General features: G+C 40.5%; 1 protein-coding gene across 2 annotated transcripts; it reads right to left on the bottom strand.

Annotated features, from left to right (window-relative positions):
- Positions 1 to 511: 511 nt before the first annotated feature.
- Positions 512 to 24,160, bottom strand: LOC136782750 (uncharacterized). Of its 2 annotated transcripts, none has more exons than XM_066742397.1 (4): positions 23,409 to 24,160; positions 3,986 to 4,269; positions 3,066 to 3,326; positions 512 to 2,984 (listed from the first exon to the last, which is right to left on the bottom strand). In XM_066742397.1, exons 1-4 carry the CDS (start codon positions 23,461 to 23,463, stop codon positions 2,529 to 2,531), a joined length of 1,056 nt encoding a protein of 351 aa, XP_066598494.1. In that variant the 5' UTR covers positions 23,464 to 24,160; the 3' UTR covers positions 512 to 2,528. The 2 variants fall into 2 exon arrangements, with proteins under 2 accessions (XP_066598494.1, XP_066598495.1); XM_066742398.1 differs by lacking the exon at positions 23,409 to 24,160 and adding an exon at positions 9,218 to 9,344.
- Between the last annotated feature and the right edge of the window lie 572 nt (positions 24,161 to 24,732).

Below are 24,732 nucleotides of genomic sequence, written 5' to 3'. Positions count from 1 at the left end.
AGGGCACTAACCATGTGCAGTGATTCTTTTATAGAATCAATGAACTCGGATTAGATTTGATCGGGGAAAATTCTATCTTTACACATGTATTTATTTATATATTGTGAATAAAGTTGTACCTCTACAATTGCGTTATTCGCATTACATCTACGAATATCTTTAAGAATTTCTTTGCAATCAGTTTTGTATGGAATAGTATAAAAAATAAAACAAAGTTAACAACTAGAGGTAAAAAAATAAAAAGAATTAGCGCTCGACTCGTAAATCAATAAAGCGCAGTTACAATTAGTTACAACCTTCCATCTACCGTGTACTCCTGGTACACCCTTTAACGTTGTAGGAGAATTCTATAGTACAAAATAAACTTTAACTGATATAAAGCACTCCTGTTAAATTATTTTGATCGATTTAATTGATATCTGGTATTATACAGTGCTTTAAGCCGAGGTTTAACAATAAATAATGAGACAGGTTTCGTTCAATACAAAACATTAGATTTATTTGAGAGAGGATATACAAAGTAAAAGAATGAGAATAAATAATATATGCGTGATATAATAAATAGTTTGTGTCGTATAGATATTTTAAGTATGCGTGTACGCCCAATAAATACGTATACTTGATAAGATACATACATGAATTTCTAGAGCTTAACACTAGCAGCTGTGTACAGATATCCTGAATTATAATTATATATGTATCAAGTAAGTATAAAAAAATAACACTAATATTAGAATACAATTAACTATCTCTTTATTTATCTCTGTCTCTAAATATTTAAAATAATGATGCTTTAAGTACTAAAAAGCAGATTAATTGTCGTCTCATAGGTGATAGAATATGAAAAGTCTTGTCTGGCCCCCAATAAATGTTACGATTAATTTGTATTTATTTTATTTAAATATGATTGTCCTTTCAAACTGTATTATTTGCAATTGTAGTTTGTTAATTAAGTGTATTCAGTATAATTACCAATATTCCGCAATATGATTAAATTAAAAAATACAACGCAGCAGAGAATGGAAAAAGTTATAAACTAATGTTACGCGTGTGTATAATACACATCCACGTACAGTTTTTATACAAATATATTTATATATACAGTAATGGCAAAATAAATAAAAACGCCACTTTTTTCCATATAACGTCCATAGATAACACGTAAAAATAATTAGAAAAAGATGATTTAACAGTGGACAAATTACTACATTACATATTTCAGCAATTTTTGAAGTTATCATTTCTTATCAATACAATAATTTCAATAATCGCTGATGAAACGTGCGTAAAATAGTAAATTGTCCATTCTTTATAATCATATTTGTTCTAATTATTTTGACGTATCATTTATCGATGTTATATGGAAAAAAGTGGCGTTTTCATTTATTTGGCCAACACTACATATATATGTATATATATATACTATATAATACATTCATCTAGGTATAAACGTAGGAACTTTGCACGTCCACGTACGCTCGAAATATCACAGCTAAAAATTTTAAGCTCCTCTCGCTCTTTCGTTAAAGCTACAATAAATAAATGTACTCAATCGTTGAACGACAAACAATGGGCAGTCAATTTGCCATTAATGTTCATACGTGATAATGTTTTATCGTTCTGCGCTATATAAAAATTTGCACTTTTAGACAATTTCGTTTACCAGACACTTACAGTGTAGTATTGAGAGACACGGTAGTGTGTCACGACGGCAAATAATTTAAAAAAACCGTCGAAACATATATGTATATACACTCTCGTTGTGCATTTACCAAAATCCATGTTATATACAAGTAAAAACAATGATGTGGTTTATAAAATATTCTTACGCTTGCACTCTTAAGTATGTCTAACAATACTGATTTAATAGTAAACTGCTGCTCGACGAACGCAACTCTTAATTTTCTTTAATGATAGAGTATCTATGTAATTGTAAGTTAATTACGCTCATACCCACATTTCAAAAATATTAACAAGAATCGGGTGCATTAACATTCGTCCATCGACCAATCCGTGATCTATCGTAATCAATAGACCTGCCAGGATTCAGAGCTTTAACGTACGTGTATTTCCTATACTCGACAGCAAGTACATTATTAGAGATAATACTGTTCTGAAGTAGATCTTCTAATACTGGTCTCACGCATGTAGCTGGGCGGCCGCGAAATATCGTTTCCCAGGAATTAATGCACCAGCTGGCAGAAAAATTGGCCAAAGAAATGATTATTCCCTTACTTGTCGTTTGTTACCTACAACGAGGTAACGTTAGCACCCTTTGCATCCGAGTCAGATCTGCGACTGCAGAATATACCGTGGAGAATTCTAAAACGATCTCCGCAGCTAATATAAATAGAGGAATGCTGTAAACAGGATGAGAAAAGAGTCCTCTGGACCGGGAGCATGATCCTCGCTGAGTACCATAAAAATTGTACAAAAGGTCACAAGAATGAAAAGGAAGGATCTCGTGATTCTGAATAGCCTCGGGGAAAAGGGATAGGAAAAAAAAGGAAATCCTTTGAGATACGTGTCTATGGAAGTTTTCTCTGTCTATTTTTCATCAGTCTCTTCCTCGCAAATCCCTTCTTTGGTCCCAGAGGCAAGGAACTGTTTTGCCCGATCCCTATGTATTGTTTCCTCATTTGTCGAACCTGATTATGGATCTTCATTATTCTCTTGCGCTTTGCTCCCGGCATTTTCTTCTTCGGAGTCTTGGGAGCCCGTTGAACCTTGGGTTTCTGCGTCAAAGGTTTTATCGCGTTGGGGTCACACGTGCCGGGACCGGTTGCAGTTGCATTCCGGAAGGCGCGAGTCCAATCGTTTAGAAAGATTTGATAGAGTCTCAAGACACCCCAGTCCTGTATCAGCATAAGGGTCAAGTCACCTTCCTTGGCCCAACTCGAACTTTCAGTGACAATGTTCGGCGTGTGAGTAGTCGGAAGTTGCAGGCCCAAGTTCAAAATCGCTGTCTCCACCTCGCATAGAACCTGACGATTGAAAACAGAACATTCATTATCCTTCACTGACTCGCCATTGATCATTTTAATAAACGTTGAGGATTTACTCACCCTGAGAACTTCATTGTACATGCCATCGATGATCTCGTTGCGTCTGCTCATGGTGAGTTCGACGTTGATGTTCGACTTGAGATTGAAGGATTTCAAATGATGAAACGTAATGGCGAACCTCTGAAGCGCATCGTGAAGACGTGGTAATGCGCGCTCAGCCTTCTTCCCTTTTTCGAGACACCAAACCTCTCTGTGGTACCACTCGAGCTGCTTCTCTGGAAGCCAGCTCATCCTGTACTGCTCTTTCAGCACTTTGTACACCTGCAAAACAAAAACACGAGGTAAACATTATTTAGTTCTCCATGCAGTCATCAGGCAAGATAACAAACGTTCTATTCAAAGCACAAACACGCGAATTCGATATTAATTAATTCTACTTTGATGGCGATGCACACAAATCGTAGATTTTCAACTATATTTTGCATCTTTAATTAAAACACCAACAATAAAAATGTTTTGTGTATGTTATTAAAAATATTATTCGATTATCAATTTTCGTTGACGATGAAACATCAGTAGTACAGCATAATATTCTCCATATGTTATTAAAGGATTATCGGAAATTCAAAATTTATGCGAAATGGCAAGCGAATGCAAATGATCGGCGAAAAGTAGGACTGCATCGGCGTAGCTGCATTGGGTGCACGTGCACGTGCGTGAGACCCTTGAGCGACCGACCACCCACTCAATCTTAACCCTAACGCCGTTACGGTGAATTGCGAGTGACGTTGAATTAGTTTCATGCCTCTTTTTATCCAATCACCCTCCCATTGCCGGCTTTCTTTGCTTTACAATTAGCATTATACCACATTTGCTATATATTTCCTATATTACGCAACGTTCTTCAACTCTTTGGAAAGTTAACTGATGAATTGTGCAAAAAGAAAAATAAACAAGCAAAGAACAACATTTATATTTACCTTGGAATAAATATTGTGAACATCTTTGAGGTCTTTTCTAAAGTGGTTTTGCGCCACTCTCAATTGCGTTCGCACCCTCTTGAGAGCTCGATGAACACTGTGACGTTGGGGCATCTTCTTGAGAGCCACTGCCACGGGAGTCCCGCAAGGATGGATCCAAGGCTCCATGTTAACTTCAGAAACGGCTGTACGGACACCGTACGAAGGTACTCCAGAAACTGTACTCAGGCCCGAACTTAGAAAGAAAGCGAGGCTCGTTAAAGTAGCCGTTTGTGCCACCGAATCTGCAACATTGAGAGAAAAATTCACTATTAGTTTACAGCTTGCAAAGGATAAATAAGAAATAATTGTTTAAAGTGCATTAATGTGAGTTATATTTATTATTGTTAATTAGCATAATTGCGAGAAGTTTTTCAAGAAAGGAAATGGCACGGAGGAGCGAACTGAAACTAAATTACTTCGAAAAGGCGAGAGAGGGGGGGGGGGATATTGGGTCTCTCCTCGGTTCTTCCGACTTTCACACTCGGCGTACCTACTTGGGTATATAACGTAGGTACTTGCCCATGCACCTACGCGCCAATTTAACAGCGACCAATCGACGCCCCCGCAGAAGGAAATGGGTTGCAAATCGGAGAATCAGGATTTATTGCACAATTAAATGTCCCGTCTTACGACTTCCTTCGCGATTCCGTACCTTCAATGTTCCCTCGAGGGCGTTGCGCGTTTTCTACTCTTTCCCCCCTGTTAATGAATCTCACGAGGCTTTAATTATTCGCCTGATTTCACTGAAACTCAAGGACTCCGTGCTTTCAAAATAATTCAATTACGCTCAGCTGCTACTTTCCACCACAACATTGAAATAATTATTAAAATTTTATTCAGAAAATGTATAGTTTTCTATAATAACTGAAATAAAAAATTTATTTTTTATCTTTCGGAAATTGTAATTAGCTTCTTAATTTAATCTTAAGTGCTCTCGATTAATGTCAATTATGACTCATTTAATTAAAATTTGCTATTATCAATCATTTATGTTCTTAATGTGTTAAATAATTCCTCCTTCTAATTATAATTTATACGCCTTTTCGATTAATATAAGCTAATATTTCTTTCCTATGTGTGGAGAGCTACTCTTATATCATTTAATTATTGAGCAACGATAAAATTACTTTATCGAAGAGATCAATAATATTGCGTTTTTGTTGCAACAGATAAACCTGATGAAATAAAGATAGGATCTTCGCAAGCTTGCTGGATGTTTGCATGGATACTCTTAACAACAAGTTTGATAGAAGAGGAATCTAATCGTATCGATATATATATAGGGTATTTCCTATGATTCGTCATCCGAAATATTAGCAATCAAATGTACATGATAGAGCTGACCTAAGGCATCGGTGTGACACCATTAATTTAATGACTATAGTAGATCATCGATAATCCAATCTCTTTTTGGCAATAAAAGCTTATGAAACCGCGTCAAAGCAAAGCAGATAATTAGTCAAATAATTTAAATGAATCATCCAATTTAAAGTGACCACTTAACCCGAAGTTTAGATAAAAGTAGACCCACACGCGACGAAATTCTTCAGCGATGAAGCTAGACTTTATTCACCATTTCATCAGATTTAACTATCAGATAGAGAAAGATTTTTGATTATTACGTGATAAGACCCGATAAAGGAAAGAATGTAATTAGTTTTATTAGTCTCTTTCAGTAGTGAAACTTATGCCGACAATGTTAGATAATCTATTCGATTGAAAATGGCAGGAAATTCTGATAAGACAGCTTTAAGACTAAAATGTGATAGCAAGTAAAAACAGCGGAATTCGATGATTCCATCAGTATCGGTGTACCTACAACATTCCATGTATGAGTTATATTTCCTTAAATGGACCGAATAATCGATATATCTACTCCCACCATTTCCTCTATTAGATAATAGATAAGAAGTACAGCTGTGAATCACTTGCAGTTGCCATGTTGGTCAACCAAAGCCCCTCGTAATTCGAGAGAGTGAATTAAATTCTAAATAAACAACAGGACCAAGAAATCTTTATTTCTCTCGATGGTCTAAGAAATTATTTTACCCCTCGAGTACATATATATAATCGCCAAAAGACTGTTTTCATATTGAAATCCTAAGCGTTTCTTATTGACACCCTGTACAGTACACCGCCTGAAAACTCAAAGGAAAGCTACGTTAATTGCTCGGCAGGCAGCAGCATTGACTGGCGATTTGCGACGATCGTGTCGCTAATTCTCGCGTCAGTCACGCTCGAATGGTCGTGCATCATCCTATCACCGTATCGAAAGCTCGAGGTATATAGGGGAACCTGCGTTTCCTCAGCCTTTCCAAGCTTCATCATCGTAATCCGCTTTTAGTAATTGCATCAGTTGCCAACTGTAATTTACACGGCTGTACACTCTACAAGCATGTTAACGCTGACCAACGACGACATTTGCAATGATAAATTTTGCTATCTTTAAGCCTTATGGGCAACGTTGCTGAGTTTTCAGCTTTTACAATGCTATTCCGCTGTTTGGTTTATAATGCTTATACGACACTTGTATCTGCCGCCATAAATAAGTAATTTGTAGCCTAGTAGCTGTATAGGTTGGATGATAGTTGTTTTCGCGGTGGTGTAAGGGATAATTTAGAGACGATATATATATATATATATATATATATATATATATATCTAATATCTGAACAATAATTCACGATTGGATTGAGAGAGTCGGCAAGGGTCGATCGAGGCACACGTAGCAAGGGTATCTTATCGTGTGCCTTACGCCTTCTTCTTCGCCGCCAGTTTCCAGTTGTAATGCTAGCAATAAACGTGGGCGTACCGATCGCCGCCGGTAAAGGGGTACCCTGCATAGGCCACACTCTCAATAGCCGCTACCATGTCGATTTTATCAATTTACGCTAATATACCCGCATCGCTCAACCCTCCATTCGCTAACACAACTGCACGCTTCTAAACAAAAACTTACAAGCCCCGAAGACTGACGGTTAACAATCTCGATGTAGTTCTAATCTCAAACATTAAAGTAACTTAAAGAGAAATAAAAGCATTCTATATATAAACATGGGTGTATAAAAGCGAGCTACTACTATACTTTCTACGTTGCACAACGAGTCACTGCTAAATTAGCATAAATCAGGTGATAAACGATCGATATTTTCGTGCAATACTATATTGATATGTTTTTTTTCTCTTTAGAATATAAGAGATTTTTCAATGATAGAGTCATTGGTTCTCGGAGGAATCATGAGAAGTTTGAAAGGGTCGGTTAGGTTTACCAAACATCATGTGGCATGATTTCTGGCGGGATCGGTGTGCTTGGAGAGGAATTACGAGGATTTAGCCTGGATCCCAGTAGTCGAAGGATCGGTTCGGTTCGGCGTGGCCCGAGGCAGTTCGGGATGGGGGTGAAGGAAAGGAAGGTATGTCGAGATGAGGTGTGGTGAGAGGCAAGGGCCAGGCAGATTGTTGGTTTTGCTACGCGCACCAGAGTGCTGCCTCGGGCCTCCAAGAAGGCGGTTAAGAAGGTGGTTGCTGCTTTCTGGGAACGGGTCGGGGTCGGCCGCACCGGGAGCGGTGATTGCGCGGTGATTAGCCTCCTCCACTTCTGCTTCTCTTTCTTCGATTCCCCGATGGGGAACCAACAAGACCAACGAAATATTGGTGATTCCAAAAAATTGAATCTCGCGTTCTGCACGAAGCAGCAAATTATGACAGTACATCGAAAATTGCGCCGGGACTCTCCAATTTCCATGCGGTGAGTTTCGAGCAAACGGCAAAATATACTCTGGAACGTTCTAAGATAACCCAGAAGCCCTGTTGATACACTCTCAGGATATTATGTGTTTTATTAGGAGGGAACTGCATTGCTACAACAGTGTTTTGAGAGAAACCAGCGGGACGGGGAAAAGCGAGTCGATAAGAATCGCAGATAGAATTGAAATACTATAGAAAGTCTTATAATCTCTGGTATAGAGAGATAGAACGACCGGTCTAAACGGGTGATGCGAATGCAAGGGAGATCACGAGCAAATGCGCGCTGCCTTGCAAAAGTGCAGAAACGCACGCCAGGCATTGCTCGGGGCGCACAGGTTCCGATAGCTCGTATTATATCGGCGAGGAACCTATAAGAACCACTGAAAAAACTCGAGATAAGAAACGCGTTTCTGGAATGGCGATGTAAATATTGCAATTAGCGTCGATCATGTAACTGCCGATCGAATTGCGTTGGGCATCGATCGTAATTATATAAGGGCCGTTATAATATTATACATATATACAAAATTTCACACACACACAAATACACGTTTCACTTATTTAGCAATCCCACGATAAACAATGTTATATATATACATTAGTTGAAATATTTTACTTTCTCCAGAAACACGTGCGTTCTCCGATTCCTAACACAATTCCACGCGGAGGAACTTTGAACGTACAAGATTATTTTTTATTATCCCCTTAAAGCATAGCTAGGCTTTTTTTATTTCGAAAATTTTTTACGAGCTTGCGTCCGTCCAAGGAATCTCGAGTCTTCGAGCGTGCGGAGATGTCCGATCGGGGCGAATGAAGCTAAAAGTTGGTAGAACACATATTGACTCGTCGATTGCTCAACGAGCGTGTATATATCCATAAGGACGAAACTCGGCATACAATGGCATCACATCCGACCGATATTTCGTGCTTTATTATTACTTCCAATCTATCGCTGCTTCGTGCACTCCGTATTAAATAAATATATATAGAGGTGTACATAGATTAGAGCGGCTACTTTACGAGCATCCGAGGGTAAATCGCGAGTTGTTACACGAGTTGAAATGTATCTCCATCCGTGTTGATGCGAGACAAAGGCTCGATGACTAAGAGCCGATATGAGTTACGATCGATTCAGTCAACTTTATTTGCGAGTGAGCATCATACAGCTACGTTTATCACCGTGACGACGTGTCGCGTTGACAAAGGTATGTGGGACGTCCCTCCCCCCTCTCTTTCACTCACATCCCTCTCGTCCCGTTGCCACGTCTGTATTGGTGGCTCTTACTCCTGCTTCCACACGCACGCACACGAGCGCAGAGTGTTGTCGAGTGTGAGTTTGCGCCAAGTCGCATCCTGCTCGAGGCACCTACGACCAGCAAAGTCACACCGCGCGAACGAGGGAACAACGCGCGCGTACGTACGACGTACACCGATCCTGCTCACCGGAAGATTCTGCAGAGGCGTAGAGCTTTCACCTCGTCCGTTTCAATCCCAAATCGGTACACTCTTCTCTCCTCTGCACGTTGCACGCTCGCTCACTCGTATACTACAAGGCAACACGTGACTCTACATATACATCCGTTATTTATTCCTAAAAAGCGACGAAAATTCAGACACTCGGTGTAAGGTACACGCTAAATTCTTTGAGTACAACAATTTATCTCGCTTGGTTTGATCATCTTTACGATTTTTCATAGATCACACTCTCGCTTCACCTCGATCTCGCTTTCTAATCGGTACGCGTGTACTCCCGGAGTTCCAGGGTTCTTTCGGGAAAAAAGCTATACGGACAATATTTAATTGGACCAGTGTGTGCACGCGCGCGTGTGTGTGTGTATGATCTAGAAAATGTAACGAGCTTCTCGTTCATTTTACGAGGTAGAAAGTTTCATTGCTCGTGTAACTTGTGGAAAGTTCGGGTCTGCTTTGACAAATAATACGCGAGGAGTGAATCTCTCGTAATTAATACGCGTGAAAATGTCAGAGTGTTTCGATAAAAACGTAAAGTTTACGGTATACACAGCAACGCGACACTTTCACGGGTTTGTATACCTGTGCGTGCTCGTGGTCTGGACGATCCGATGCGTGACGCTATACGTCACGAATCTGTCAAACAGATTAGTCCAGCCGTAGGGATTTGCATTTTTTTTTGTCTACGGGGATTAGCGAATGTTTCAGCCACGCTGCACAAAACTCCACGGTTGACGCGAGACTTTTAAGCTGTTATAGGGTTGCGCGATAACTACACACTACATTAGTCTCTTCTGGCTTCTCCCACCCCTTTATCGCTTCTGCGTATATCGTCTCTTTTACCAAACTCCTCTCTCTCTCTCTACAATCGCGTATTTGCTTATTTCATTCTTGACGTTCCCGAATTAATCTAAAATAATTTGACAAAAGTCTCGTAATTATAAGCACGAAACTCTTGTTGATAAAAAATTCAGTGGAGCGGTGATTTATGACATTGGTAGATAAGCGGAATGAAATTATTTTGAAGAGTCGTTAAAAGCGCCACGTAGTCGAGATGATGGTAAAGTTTGCACTCGAATCTCGATAAAGGGTCTGCGGTCAATCATCGATATTTAACCCTGTCGAGAGGTTGACATAACGAATGAGAGCGATAATAAGCGTTGGACAGGGCACATTATTATTCAGTCGACCACCCACTTGACGCGGCCGAGCCTTACCTGCTCCCGACACCTTTGGTCCAATAATAGTACCTTCCCTCCACGATGCATCCTTCCGCCTCTGTGATTCGAACACGAAAATCGATCGTTTTCAGAATCGCGCGTGGTTCTCGAAAATAAAGCACGGAAATGTGTTTGGCAGAGTTTGCCTACTCTGCGTGAACTGCTTTTAACCGTATATACCTACTTGTTCTATCGTTAGTCGACGACGTGTACTGTGTATAGTTATATACCGTGTGGATCAATGATGTCATTCTGACGTCACCTATCGTTTATATCGAGAGATGACAGTCTACCGTTGGCATGGGTACAGACCACTGATCAAGAACAACGTGCACCGGCGTTGCGAGCGTGTAGTAGAGGAATGCAAAGGTGCACGCTGCATTCAATGTCAAACTAGCGACATTGAACGGAACGGAAATTGAACTCGACGCTTATCGCAACCGCGATTTTCGATAAGATCCACTCAATCCCACCGGATCGCTCACTCGATTACGCCATATAATTTTTCATTGATTAAAAATACTGGAGAAAACATCGCATTTTGCAGGAAGAACAATACAGCTCGCTTTTGTTACGATAAAGCAAACAATAAGCTGCACGATATATAGCGTTGACAAGTTTTAATTGGATGTTTACAGTGCGACGCGCGCATAAGTTATATTCTTTATTTATGACAAAAAGGTCAGTCGACGAGGAACGAACTGGAATAGTACGGTGTACCGTATTATTAACGGTTATGCTCGGAGGAATTGATTTCACCGATTTCAGACGATTTTTTAGCGAGATGATGAAGAGCGAAGGCCGAGGAAATACGCATGATAAAATATATTTCGAAGTAGGCGTGCGTCGACAGTTATGCGTGTCGTTATACAAGTAGGGAGGTAAGAAATAAATCGTTTTCGCGTGCATTACACTCAACGATAAGGCGACACTTGCTTATTTCTTCGTCCTCTCCATTTTTAACGATTCTTTCGCCCTTGTTTTCCGAGCTCCATCTTTTACTATATATATATATATATTTATATGTATTCTACACAAGGTCCTCGAATCGGATATCGTTATTGATTCTTGACGCGGAGAGAGTGGCCCTTGAAAAATTTCAAGTATTGGGAAACCAGTTGATCATTCCATAAGTGAGATCAAATATATTCGAATGTGAGAAACGTTTCCGGTTGAAATATTCCCGGTAGCACGTGCGTTCACGGTACTCGAATTTTCCTTATCGCAGTGTATATATTGCTAACGATACATCAACAGGGACGATATAACACCGGCTGATAATTAATGTCGCAGCGCTTCGAATTATTTTCATCGAGCTAAGACGCGAAAAGGGCATTATCGTTCGCGAATCTTTTTCGTGGCATGTTCCAAGAAGGATTGCTCCTCGTCGAAAACCAGACTGACAGGAATGCGTACAATGAATAATGTATAATACCGACCATTAATCACGTTCATCCTTTCATCCAGTTTTATTGCACCGAACGCTGCAATTTCTCAATCGTTTGCATAATCAGTTTTTCTCTGTCCTCGCAACGGAGGTTAACGGCGCTCCGGTCTTACGTATATTTATATATAAATATATGTGTGTGTGTGTGTGTGTGTTGGATACTGCAACGAGGGTTTGATAAAAAATCATTGACACTTTGCCTAAAGAGACAAGAGCAGGAATAATACCAACTATATTATCTATGTACATAGTGCAATATCACAAGTCAGTGACAACTCGAAGAGCGATGTTCGCGTAATCTCTATCTGTGATAAAATCATGAAGAGCATATATGGGAAAGGAGAGTAAGGATCTTTTGTTGGATTTTTACACACGGAGGAACGATATTGGAAGAGTAGCGAGGAGAAAACAAGCGTGCGACTAAACGCCAGGCGGTCCACGTTCGGTACGGGCATAAAGTCGAGGTCCCCGTGGTAAAACATGCACGACCAGAGTCGGTGGACCCTTTACGAGGACCTCGCACCGTGCCACGCATACAGAGACATCAGCTAAATTTTTATTTCAAAGTAGCACCACGCCTCGTTTCGTCCCTTTCGTGTATTTACGATTCCTACACTTTGCCAGCTGACCGCCTATATATACATATATATACACTCTCCTTCGCTACACTCGATAACGTTTTCCAATTTCAAAGCTAAAATCGTCGAGTTCTGTCATCGCCTTGACTAGACTATAAAATTTTTCCCATCATCCATAATTTACGAGGAGCAAAAAGCACGACGCAAAACTAGCCAAGATTTCCCATCAAATAATCTCTATAATATCCCTGCGTAAAAATCTCTTATTTCATCATCAGTTTCTCTACTATATATTAATGCTATAAATTGAAACTCATTTCTCAGTTTGATCGCGCATCTCGGGGACAAATGCGATTGAATCTTATCTTGTGCAATCGCTTCATTTATCGACGCTAAACAAGCTATTGCTAATTAATTGATGTTGACGCTCGAATACCGAAATAAATCTGCGAGTAAGTCCTCATTGCTCATTGCATAAAGAACGTCGGAATATTTGTGTGCGCATATGGAATCTTCTCAATGAATTTCACTAAAGAGTGCACGTATGTGAGCAAAATATATAGCAGATGGAGCGTTAGGAAGTTTCGAGGCTCGAGCACGTGGACTACTCGTGTAAACCTGACTCGAGCGATAGGTCTGTACGCACACAAGTGCATCGACACGAAGAATCGAATACGAGCGTTGGACAAGATCGCAGAATGACTCTATACTCTGGTCGCTGGTGTGTCGCAGCGATCATTGAACCGGCTCTCAACAATCGCAGTGAATCAAAGTTGTCGGTGGTCAGGCACGGACCAACTTGACTTCCACCCACGACAAGCTGCGCATGACTCTCGCCAGTTCTTCGATTCTCCTTTAACCGATCTCTCCTCTCCTCTCCTCTCCTCCCCCGCCTACCGCGCACGCACCGCATTCCCTTACTTCATCCATCTTATTCGACCCGTTTACCCATTTACCCACCGAGACAATTTCAACTCCAACGAAATACTCTCGACACATTTGTACGATCAATCATCACTTGGACAAGCTTTTCTTCATTTTGCACATGATAGTTTTCTGCTTCTTTAAAAATATTTTCTTCGAGAGTATTTTTACATGTAGTTTGTCGCTTTAACGCTGTTAAAAGGATTTTTCCAATCGACCGAACGCTCTCGTAGAGGCATGGTCTCTTCTGCCTTTTATAGCAAGCAAACAGGTTGAGCATGAATCGCAATATTGAACGGTTCAGAACCGCAGCAAAGACACTAAGCTGCGATCCATTTCTTCTAGTTTGTTGTACCAGTATTGAAGCTTAGTTTTAAATAAAGAAATATTCCAAAGTCTAATAAAAATGTTGTTTTCTTTAGTTAAATAGCGAAGATATAAATATGTGTATATATGCAAGAGTTTGATAAAATTCTAGAAACCAGTTTAAAATAGGTTTTATCGTAGATTATATATAAGATTAGAGCGGATGTTCGAGGGAAGTTATTATTAGAAATTGGTGTAATTTAACAAATATGTGCCACAACAAACTATATTGTTAATTATTTGCTTTGCAAGTGGCGAATTCGTGGAAGGGTTGTCGTTTTAATCGAAGAAAGTACTTGCGACGATGATAAGAGATCAGGCAGCATAACGATACTGCGAGAGATAATGGTTGGTGCCTGCACTTATGTAAGGTGATGCGCATCGGCATGAATGGACGCATCCATCTCTCAATGCACCGTAGGAGCCCCGAGGTAAGGGAATAGTAATCAGCCTGACGATGGATGGCGTCAGGTGGCGAGAGATCGAAGATGGGAATTGTCGTAGACCATTCCTTATGGCTCGTTTCGTAATTGGCCGGACTGCCTTGTAAACCAACACACCCCGAGCGATCGGACGCTGTAATCGAGGGGCGCGTTTGCCATTTTTCAATCGAATCGTGCCATAGGGAATTTGCACGTGAATAATCTCTACCATGGGCTAACAGCAAAACTCGCTCCTCAACAGTTTTACGCCGCTATACTGCTGTATAATGCAAGAGTTTTTTCGTAGCCCTCTAACAAACATTTTGTTGTCAAAATTGGGTAATTTAAATTATTGCTAATATTTATTTAAAAATAACTGTATATTAACACGTATTCTACATATTTAAAAGTTTATGGATAACGTGCAAGGATTGTTAACAATTTAATAAAGAATATAGTCATAGCTGAGTCACTGAATGCAAAAGAAGAGTAATCTGCAAATTTTAATTATTTACAAATAGATGACATTAACCAATGGATGCTTTTTCCTAAAAATGAAAACAAGTGTTTCTTACAGAATTTTCTGTGCCGAGCGTAAATTCGGTGACAGATTTGATTTTTCACGTCAGAGAAATTTTTAATTTTATAATTAAAGAATAGTGTGTTTGTGGGTTTATCCGCTTTTATACTTAAACGCTTCGATTCAAAATTTGCTTTTCTCTCAAAATTGTATTTTTTGATGATACGGCATTATTTCACTGTACCATAAATAGTATAAGATTACATACATGTGGAAAAGGAACTTTGCTTTGATATTTAAAAACACACTTTGAAACCATCACACACCTCTATGCAATCCTTTGTTTATTTCAACGATTGACTTTCGTCTATCATTTTTCCACTGAATTATGTCTACGTGGCTATATTTACACAAATATTAATATAGATACTCGTTTCTGACGTGTCAGGATACCAGATAGGTGCATGCGAATCTTTCTATTTCATTATTGCTTACGCATCCTTCATCTATGCGAGTTTTTCATACATATTCATTGTACTCTCATTCATAAATAAACTGCGTTGCTACAAAGAAGCAATAAAAAGTATGTATATCATACCGAGCGTGCAATTAATTAATCCATCTATTGCTATCTTGGTATTCTTGGTCGCTTGGATTACAAACGAATTTAGTAAATGATTCGCTGTACTCTTTGCAAATTATATACACAGTACTGTGCGTGTAGGAAAATCAAATTGGTAGTTTGTTATTTGAGGATGAAATAAATTACTGTGTGATATTTGGGAGCAAAAAGTTCGAGCCGACAATCTCCTATTACGCAACTACTGTATAGAAATATTTCACAATGTAAAATAATACAGTCGAAGAAAACGAACTTTCATTGCAATATAAATTGTTTACCCTTCTAATATCTTTGCAAAATATCGTATTTGTTTTTACGGCGTTCGTTTAAAAAGGGTCATGATGTAATATTTAATTATAATGCCAATGAAGGCAGAGGTAAAACCGTTATTATTGCTTATTAGCATCATTTGTCAAATACACCACTCGCGGCATGCACATGTAAGCTCTTATACACGTTCCTTTGCGATGTAATTAGTTTGGTTATTAGAGAAATCAAAAATATAATATGGCTTAAAACAGCGCTGAAAAATTAGCACTGGGAAACTGTGAGCCTGTCGATATCACTACAAATTTCTCAAAAATGCAAAAGGAAAATAAATGGCTTCCCCTGCGAGGAATGTATATCGATTATTATTTGTCAAGTCTATATGTAATTAGCGAGTTATCGTAGTGACAGAAAGCATGCTTAATCCTAAATTATAATATGTTAAATCACCTTTTCACAAAGTTATAACGAAAATTTTTGTCATATTAACAGCCCGAGGTTAATTCTATGTTCATTAAAAATGTCACCAGATACACTTATGCAATAAACAATTTCCTTACGGCTGTCACTGCTGGGCAATTATCGAATAATATTAGCATAAATTTCTCGTTTCACATTCGGTCTCTGGTAAATATAGCTATTATTGGTGCACTTTTACAGTTTGAACTTACGAAAATCTGATTTAGTTCTGTAAGATATGATAAGGAAAAAGTAGAGATTTATTGATTCTACGAACTATACTATTTTTATCTCATGCGGAAGATTAAGATCGGAATAAATAGCATTCCCAGTGGACTTAAAATGAATGTACAGACGACAAAATATGCGCATTAAATGCACCAGCTTCGAAAGATGGTAAATACAGAAAAACACGTACGGCGTGAGTATTCGATGGCACGTAGGAAGTCCTCGAATCTATTACAGAATTACCAGCAGCTTCAAGGATGTCCAGAACATTTCACTGTACATCTTTAAAGTACGTACACTATTATAGTACTGCAAAAATAGATAGTTCTCTTCTCGAGTGCTCAGATTTTCCCTCGATCATCAGTATTCGGCTTTTTGTCGCAAAGTCCCATCGATATAATATCGATGACTACATTATTCATAAGATTTTCATCTACAAATTGACCATATTGAATGGTACGGTATGAGATATATGCCAGTAATCCGACGGTTAACCAGTTTCAGCACGATTACTTAGCATAAATTTCATACGAGTGAACTGGATGTCTATGGTAGCCGTAGCCAATGAGAATGTTGCAATTTTCAACGTGCGAGTGAACCTGAAATTTATGTCCACCCTGTGTGAAAAGTATGAATGCTTATAGTACGAGACGCGAAAGCAATCGTATCGATCTATACGCGAGCGATTCGAACGTTTATCAATTTGTGTATAAATCACAAATTACGATAGCTCGTGTGAGTTTTCCTTGTCCACACTGTCCTCGCTATTGCTGTACGCCGCTCTATCAAGTTTATTAGCTTGTAGCGTTCGAAGCACGCGCGTCACGCTCTCGGTGATCAGTCAAAAAATCTACTTCAATGTGTATTATTATCATAGTCGTGTATTTCTTGACCAGATAGCCTTACAAGTTTTCCATATTCTCGTCTACTGTTCTGCTAAATGATTTTTCTACTCGACTGTAGAAAATCTATCCAAATGAGTCGGTTCTATGCAATGCCAAGTATTCATCTGAAGAAAACTATCCCAGACCTTGAAGAATGAGAAAATAAATTGGAATTACAAGAATCCGACGAGATTGGCTGGTCGTACGGGTAAAGAACAAGCAAGATGCGCGTGAAAGCACCGATCGAACATGACTGGTAACAGCGTTTGAATATTTATTATCCATCTTGAATGCAATTAAATATATATATATATATATATATAGTATATACAGAGTATAAGGCGACTGGCTCATCTTTTTACCATCTTTTTGTATCGTCTCTTCTATACGAATGACGCTTTAATTTATCTCATTTCATGGCACACTCGTGGGATCTCACGTCGTTCCTGATCCGATAAATGATGCCATGGAACTCGTTGGGTAGGAATAATCCATTCCATTAACAATATTACACGCTAAATAAATCTGAATGTAATAATATTATAGCGCTTCTCAAACGGAGTCTAATTAAATTCACCAATAAACCCGGTTTCCATGAAAGAAATACGAATGTTTTAACATTAATCTTGCCCATTATACTTTGATATAAATCAGTTTAACGCCTTGTTCAGCTGTAATATACTATACATAATTCTTCATTGATTTAAACTGGATAATCAGTGAAATTGGCCGCGTTTAAAGTGGCCCATTAATCATTAATTATACAGGTGCTACGTAATAACATAATTCAAAGTACTATCGACAGCACAAGTATATTACAGTTGAAAGAAAAAACGGAGCATGATAAATATTAAGGAATTACGTGAGAAAGTAGATAAGCGAGGTTATGATAGAGAGGGAAAATATATATAAAGTTTATCGGGGGGCACTTGTAAGTAATGGTTACCTATCGATTTACATATAAATCGAAAGACAAGAAGTGACAAGGAGCGAGGCTGGAAGCGGCGAGGAAAAAAGTCACGCGTATCTCACGCGAAGCTTGTCGAGGAGCAAAATCGAAGCCGGAACAAGCGGGAACACTGGTCTCTGCTCGCTACGGGCGCGCCGATAGTCGCAGTAGTTGACAGTTGATATACAGTCGATATAGTGAACGATCGAAGGAGTAACGGACAGGCTACACTGGAATTTAATGCGCACACCAGATCGAACTCGGCAAATCAAGCACAAAAACAACAAATTGGTAGAAAAAGTTAAGCAGGATTTTGCTAGGACGCAATTCTGTCAACTTACATATTTGCGCGCCTATATACCTCGAGGCGACTGACCATGGGAAACGCGTGCTCGGAAAACGATTTTCTTTTTGCCCGCGCGCAGGACTCGACATCTCGACGAGCAGCGACTCGATCGCCCCAAGAAAGAAAACACTCCATCCCCCCCCCTCCTCTTGCTGTATTATACCTCCCGGCAATCTCAGCAGACTCCAATATTAGTTAACGTCAAATTTTATAATCGACTAATCTTGCCTCCGGCGCTAAGAAACGTGAAAATTGATTTACGTGAGATTTTATTAGAAACTTGAATATGCATGCGTTTACGATCAACCAATCGAAACAATTCGACCGTCGAGTTGTACGATTTTAGGAAATTTAGAAATTTGAATTTCGCTCCAATTATCCCGTCTCCTATTTTGTAACAGTCTCAGGTAAACATACCGCAGGAGGGGGGATATAATGGGAGAAAAGTCGTGTGAGAGAATCGTCGCCGACTCTCGAGATTCGTGTACAAAGAATAGGAAGAAAATGCGATTGTTCCGAATGGAGCGAAAATGCGCTCTTTTATATCCCTTTTGAGGACTTGACTTTGTAATAGATTTGTTAATTTACGCGGAGAATATATAGTCGAACGATTTCTCATAGATTATTATTTTCATTTGAAACCGGTGTGGTCGTGTGTGTCTTTTATAATAATATGTCCAATGAAGCAAACTGAAGCCGAAACCACAAACGCGTATATGCCTTCCCCCGAGGTCCTCGCAGTCCTTTTATATCTGCGGCAGCGCGCATAAGTGTCCCGCCGGTTCAAAAGAGCGTAAGGAAATCTCGTGTGGTTCGAGCTCAATGGTCCCTTTTCTTTAGCCAATCGAGCCACGCTGTGCCGTAATTCTGTAACCGCAAAATTTCGTTATCGGCGCTTTATCGCGAGTTCCCTCTATTATTGCCTGTGGTTCCTGAAAATAGGCCCGATCGCTTTGTCCAATCAATTTTCTTGCCAGTGTTCAGCGAAGCGCGAGACAGGCTGACTTTTGCACGAGATTAACCAAACGCGAGTACCTAATTGCTCTCGGTGAAATTGTATCGAGGAGCGTAGATGGTCGTTGTTCTAGGTTGTAGGAGAGGCGCGGGGGTTGATCCGACGCGAAAAGAGTCGACCGTGTGCTGCATGTACGTGCGGTGCAGAGGAGAATTGCACGAGTGGTGGTGGTGGTGCTATTACACACGGTATCGGCCAAATGGAAAAGAAGGTTTGCCTCTCGGTGCCGTTTGACTCCTCCTTCGTCCGCTACTCCGCGCCACCCAATGGCCGATCACTTTCTTGTCCAACGTACACCTCGATACAGAGATACCCACACTCTCCGTTTCTCCGCAGCTCCCTTGCCCCCTTTGCCTCCCCGTCACGGTTCGGTGAAAATGCGCGTAAATCGCGCGACATACGTGTGTGAACCAGTCTGAACATCTTGTAACACGCCACGCTCGAAAAGGGGACGTGCCACGAAGTTGCTCGATCCTTTCCATTGGTGTGTTTCTCAAATACCAACCGCTAATTATCCAGAGAAAGCTCCAGTTCTGTCAATAAGCAACCTTGCGGCACTCGAGTTTTTCGCCAAATCGATCGTTAATTGGATCGTGTGGATAAAACGGCCATGAATGAATATATGTTGTATGCGAAAATGTCGAGCCTATAGGGAGTTATAAGAGTATAAAATGACAAACAGCTCATTCTATTTAATTTTTCTTTCCTCGCGTTCTTCCCAAGTTCAAAGAATAGAGCGAATCTCGTGGAAGTCGAGTTTAGCATAAAATCGGTTATTGACAGGATCTCGTGGATAACGTACATCCAGGAAAAAATTGTGATATGGAAATGTCGAAGTAGAGTAGAGTGAGAGGTATAAGATGACAAACTGTCGAGGTTGTCGAATTTCGTGTTGCTCGTGTCCTTCTTATTGGCAGTGATTCGTCGTCGTCGTCTTCGTCGTCGTCACTTCTCGGCGGTGCCGGTGCGGCTCGAACGAAGACGACGAAGACCACCTCGCTCGCTCGCGGGCCAAACGTGTACGAGTGTTTGATAAACCGGTTAAAGCCTGTCCCAGGCAGGATCTGTTTGCCTTTGGCTTTTGTAATTTTACTGGTGTTGTGACTCGACGAAGCTACAGGAAAAAAAGGGTCCGCGATGCTCCCCGAGCAAATAATCCGTGTGTGCACGGGACAAACACGGCGCACGCCTCCTCTATCGGTACCTGTGCGACAATCCGTGCCTCTTCGACACACACACACATATGTACAGAAACGCACGTGCACACTACCATTCACCAATAATCGCAACGGTTGACCTGGACCTAACAGGATAACCTGCTCAAGAATTAGGGATTTGATCGCCATCGTTTTGTCCTCCATAATTACTCCTTTAACGAAAGCACTTCTATCGTAAGCTTGAGTCTTCGCACCATTAGGAACCAAATTTTAAAATAATTTGAAGAATATACTTTGGTTTTATGATGGCTTTTGTAGTCTCAGAGATTTACAATGGAAATGTTTAAGCCTCGTCAGGTACTGCTAGTAGTACATACTAGCTGAGTGTAATATAATCCTTGCTGTAGGGATTGGCGAAAGGGATGGAGCGCGATTCACCGTTAAAGTCTCCGGCTAGCCTTAATATTTCGCTCATTTTATCCGGTGTAATAAACAAAATTGTAATATACTTGTCCCATTACCGAGCTATTCATTTCTTTCTTCGTGTCACTTATTTAGACAATCTCATTTCGAGTTTCTTTTACATTATCAGGGAACTTTCGTCTGTGTCGGTGGAGAAGAAGACGGGGATTGGAGGGGGAGACTAAAACCGAAACTTTTATTTACAAGATGATGAATGATTTTTCTAGTGTTTTTCCTGGTCGTAAAATCTTTCGGAGCTTCAAAGCGTAAGGTAAAATGGTCGGTGAAATGTTGAGCCAGATCGTAATTAACCGAAAGAGAGAAAGAGAGCGAGAACTCGATATACCTATATTTGCTTAGCAATCGGTTCCAAGAGTGAAGCCAAATAAACACGTGGGGCATCTAAGCCCGTGTAATGACTCATTTATCGCTTAGTCACTCCGTCTCCTTCTTTCCACTCGTTAAGAGTTTCATAGTAACATAGATGCTTATACCAGATTATTGGATTATAAAGTAAATGACGTCAAAAATTAAAATTGGAACGATCCTCTTGTAATTATAGAATACGCTCCATTTCCCATGCAGAGTCCACGATATAGAGGAGCATCGCGGACTTTTCTTTCGGCTAAAATCAACAATCCGAATTTCCATAATCGTCAATTCAAATAAATATTTGCTCGTTCATTTACGTGCAATCGTGATGTCATCGATTATGAAGACATCCATTGTGTGACGGGCTAATTATCGTCCGATCATATAACCGATAATTTTAGAACGAAAGATTTTAAACATGGCATCGTAAGGTAGCGTCAATGACTGTGATTAAAATTTGATTAATGGTACATTTCACACCATTCGGATACTTCCGCCAAGCCCGATTATGCAATTTTACTGAAGAAATTATGTAAAAGTGTTGCACGTTTTATTATAGTTATTAAGAAAGGGTCGCTTAAAGGTGGTTTTATTATTTAATTTTTTAACAAATAAAATTGATCACAGCGTGTTAATTACATTTGATCGTTGTTGAGGGTGAGAAATTACGAGAGTTATCAAAGGACTTTGAAAAGTCAAAAGAGTTTTTAAATTGAATGAACAAGTCGATCCGACGGTAGCATTTGGTCAACGCGATTATCGCATAATTACAATCTGGGGAAGGCGAGCTCTTCGCATTCTGATTGAAAAAGGTTTCACGTGCGTCGAGTCTGAACAACTCTAGACGGATGACCATCGACTCTGTCCGGTGTATAGAGAGATAAAGCGAAACACCCCACACTGAACAAAGGCTCCATCCTCGATAGTATCCCGTTCCAGAGATGACATTATAGGATAATTCTTGAGTCTACAAACGACAGTCTAACCTTGTTAATATTCCTCTTCATCGATATCTGTATTGCTTTTACAAAACATTAAAGTTTCTCTAAAATAAAATAAACTGTATATATATATATATATATATATATATCGTATAGGATCAGTAAGAAAGAAGGGATGATCTATAGTGTGGCATAATTTGAATCGTAGCAGGTCCGGACATCATCCAAACACAATGTACGAGGAATCAGTTATAGGCAGGGAGCAAAGAACGGTATCGAGCATTGCGAGGATTCCTCACGTGTGGTTGCGTCATTATGCTCGTCGCGTAAAGTTGTTTCTTAAACGCGCGCTAGTCCGCTTTCCGCTAATTCCATGAAACACTCGAACAGTTGAAAAATTAGTTTCAGCAAAGCGAGACAAATCTAACTGTAGAGGAGATCGTATCAGTGGGTTAAGTACACAAATATATATCCGACACCTTGCGCGGACGTCGACAGACCAATCTGCTTTGACCGAGCTGTCTGTGTGCATACCTGAATTTCACAATCACCGGATAATTTTATTGCATCGAATAACGAAGAATCGCGATAGGAGTTTCACAAAAAAAAAGAAAGAAAAAAACTGATCTCTGGTATCGTTTATAGATAAGATGGGACCATTGGCCCATGCGTATAGGCTATACATATACAAATAATAAAGGAAACGTGTTATATCGTAAAATTTGGAGCATGCACCATCGATAATCGAGCCCGACTAATCCTGCAAATTGCACAAAGCATATGTCGCAAATGGTTTTCGTCGAGATAACAGTTTTATTTTGCAATGGACGAATGATTTCAGTACAGAGAAGTATTACTATATATACCTAGCAAGGCTCGATTATGATGAAATACGTGAGAATAATCGATGATAAGAGAGTTTGGTGAGTTTCAGTTATAAGAAATAACCTAGGGATTAATTGATAGAATTCAGCAATGTACACACACCGCCTAATCGTGGCTAGGGCGAACGCTCCGGCCACCAGCAACTCGAAGATCATCTCTTTCTGGTCCTCCTGCAGGAGAGTCCTGGGCTTCTCCCGGCGGCTCCTCTCGTTCGCATTCACTCGCGCGATTTCCAATTACCAGACCCTCTCTCTCTCTCTCTCTCTCTCTCTCTCTCTCACTCCAATAGCTCCCTCAACTACATGAGCGTCTCTCGTCGAAGAAATGAAAGCTCTCGAGTTGGTCTCATTCGTCTTTATCCTCGAGTGACGCTGCGTGGCACCAGGTATCTCCACATCGCGATTGGACTCGCCCGGGGAAGGCGCGCGAGCGACGAAAACTTGTCATGAACCTTGTCGTCCCTGTGTAAGCGCGCGACACGCGCGACGAGTCGAGTCCACTGGAGGAGACGAAGAAGAAGAAGCTGCTGCACGACTCGAGTCGGTGATTCGTATACACAACAAGTTAATTTATCTTTCCCTCGAGAGACGATCGGTTTGGGAAGAAGCAGGCGATAGTGGTGAGAGAAAATCGGTTAAATTCCTTTCACTGTTTACAGAGAGCAGTAGCGAGGGGTGGCGGGACGATGTCGATCTCGAGACAGAGTCCTCGATCGCGAGGACTCGACCGAATCGGGTACGGGACTGTGCGATCGTTTTCCAAACTGGAGAACCGACGGCGCGCGTTTGACCATTCGGCTTGCCGATCTCGTGCTGACTGAGTGGGTCCCGTGCTCGACAACCAGTTACTCACTCCCGGTTTGCTGGCTGGTTCTCGACTCTCTCGATTCTCAGCTCTCGGATCGACGCGCTACTCGCTCGTTTTCTCGCTCGCACGCTCGTCCGGTCCCACCTCTTCCGATCTCGCCCTCCGCTCTCGCGCGCGCTGCTCCCAGTGCTGCCTACCACCGTCGAACCCCCCACCCCCTCGCCCAAGCTCTCACCACCCTCGCGCCCGCCAACGGCAAATGCGCGTTACGTGGGGATATATGCACGCGGGCAGGACCCCCAGGCCACGCGATTTCATTACACGTATATCGTTAAACGCCTCCTAGACTTATTTTCCTTCTGCTTTCTTATGTGGTGTGTGTATATATATGCACCTTCTCTCCTCATATTGCTTCCCCTACCTTTCATTCTCCGCACCATGGTGCTCGTGTGTATTCTATACTTTCATTGTATATACACACACACATATATATATATATATATATGTACACGTGTGAAATTTTTCCCAATTGACGCTCTCCTTTTATATATATATATATATATAGTATGTGTGTTTGCCCTCCCTCTCTCTCTCTCTCTCTCGATTTATCCATCGAT

This window comes from Prorops nasuta, unplaced genomic scaffold, assembly GCF_024137725.1.
Source record: "Prorops nasuta isolate Cenicafe-Biocafe unplaced genomic scaffold, Cenicafe_Pnas_1.2 PNAS00030, whole genome shotgun sequence".
Taxonomy (NCBI): domain Eukaryota; kingdom Metazoa; phylum Arthropoda; class Insecta; order Hymenoptera; family Bethylidae; genus Prorops; species Prorops nasuta.
The sequence above is the reverse complement of the archived record's forward strand: the minus strand, read 5'-3'. Positions and strand labels throughout refer to the sequence as shown.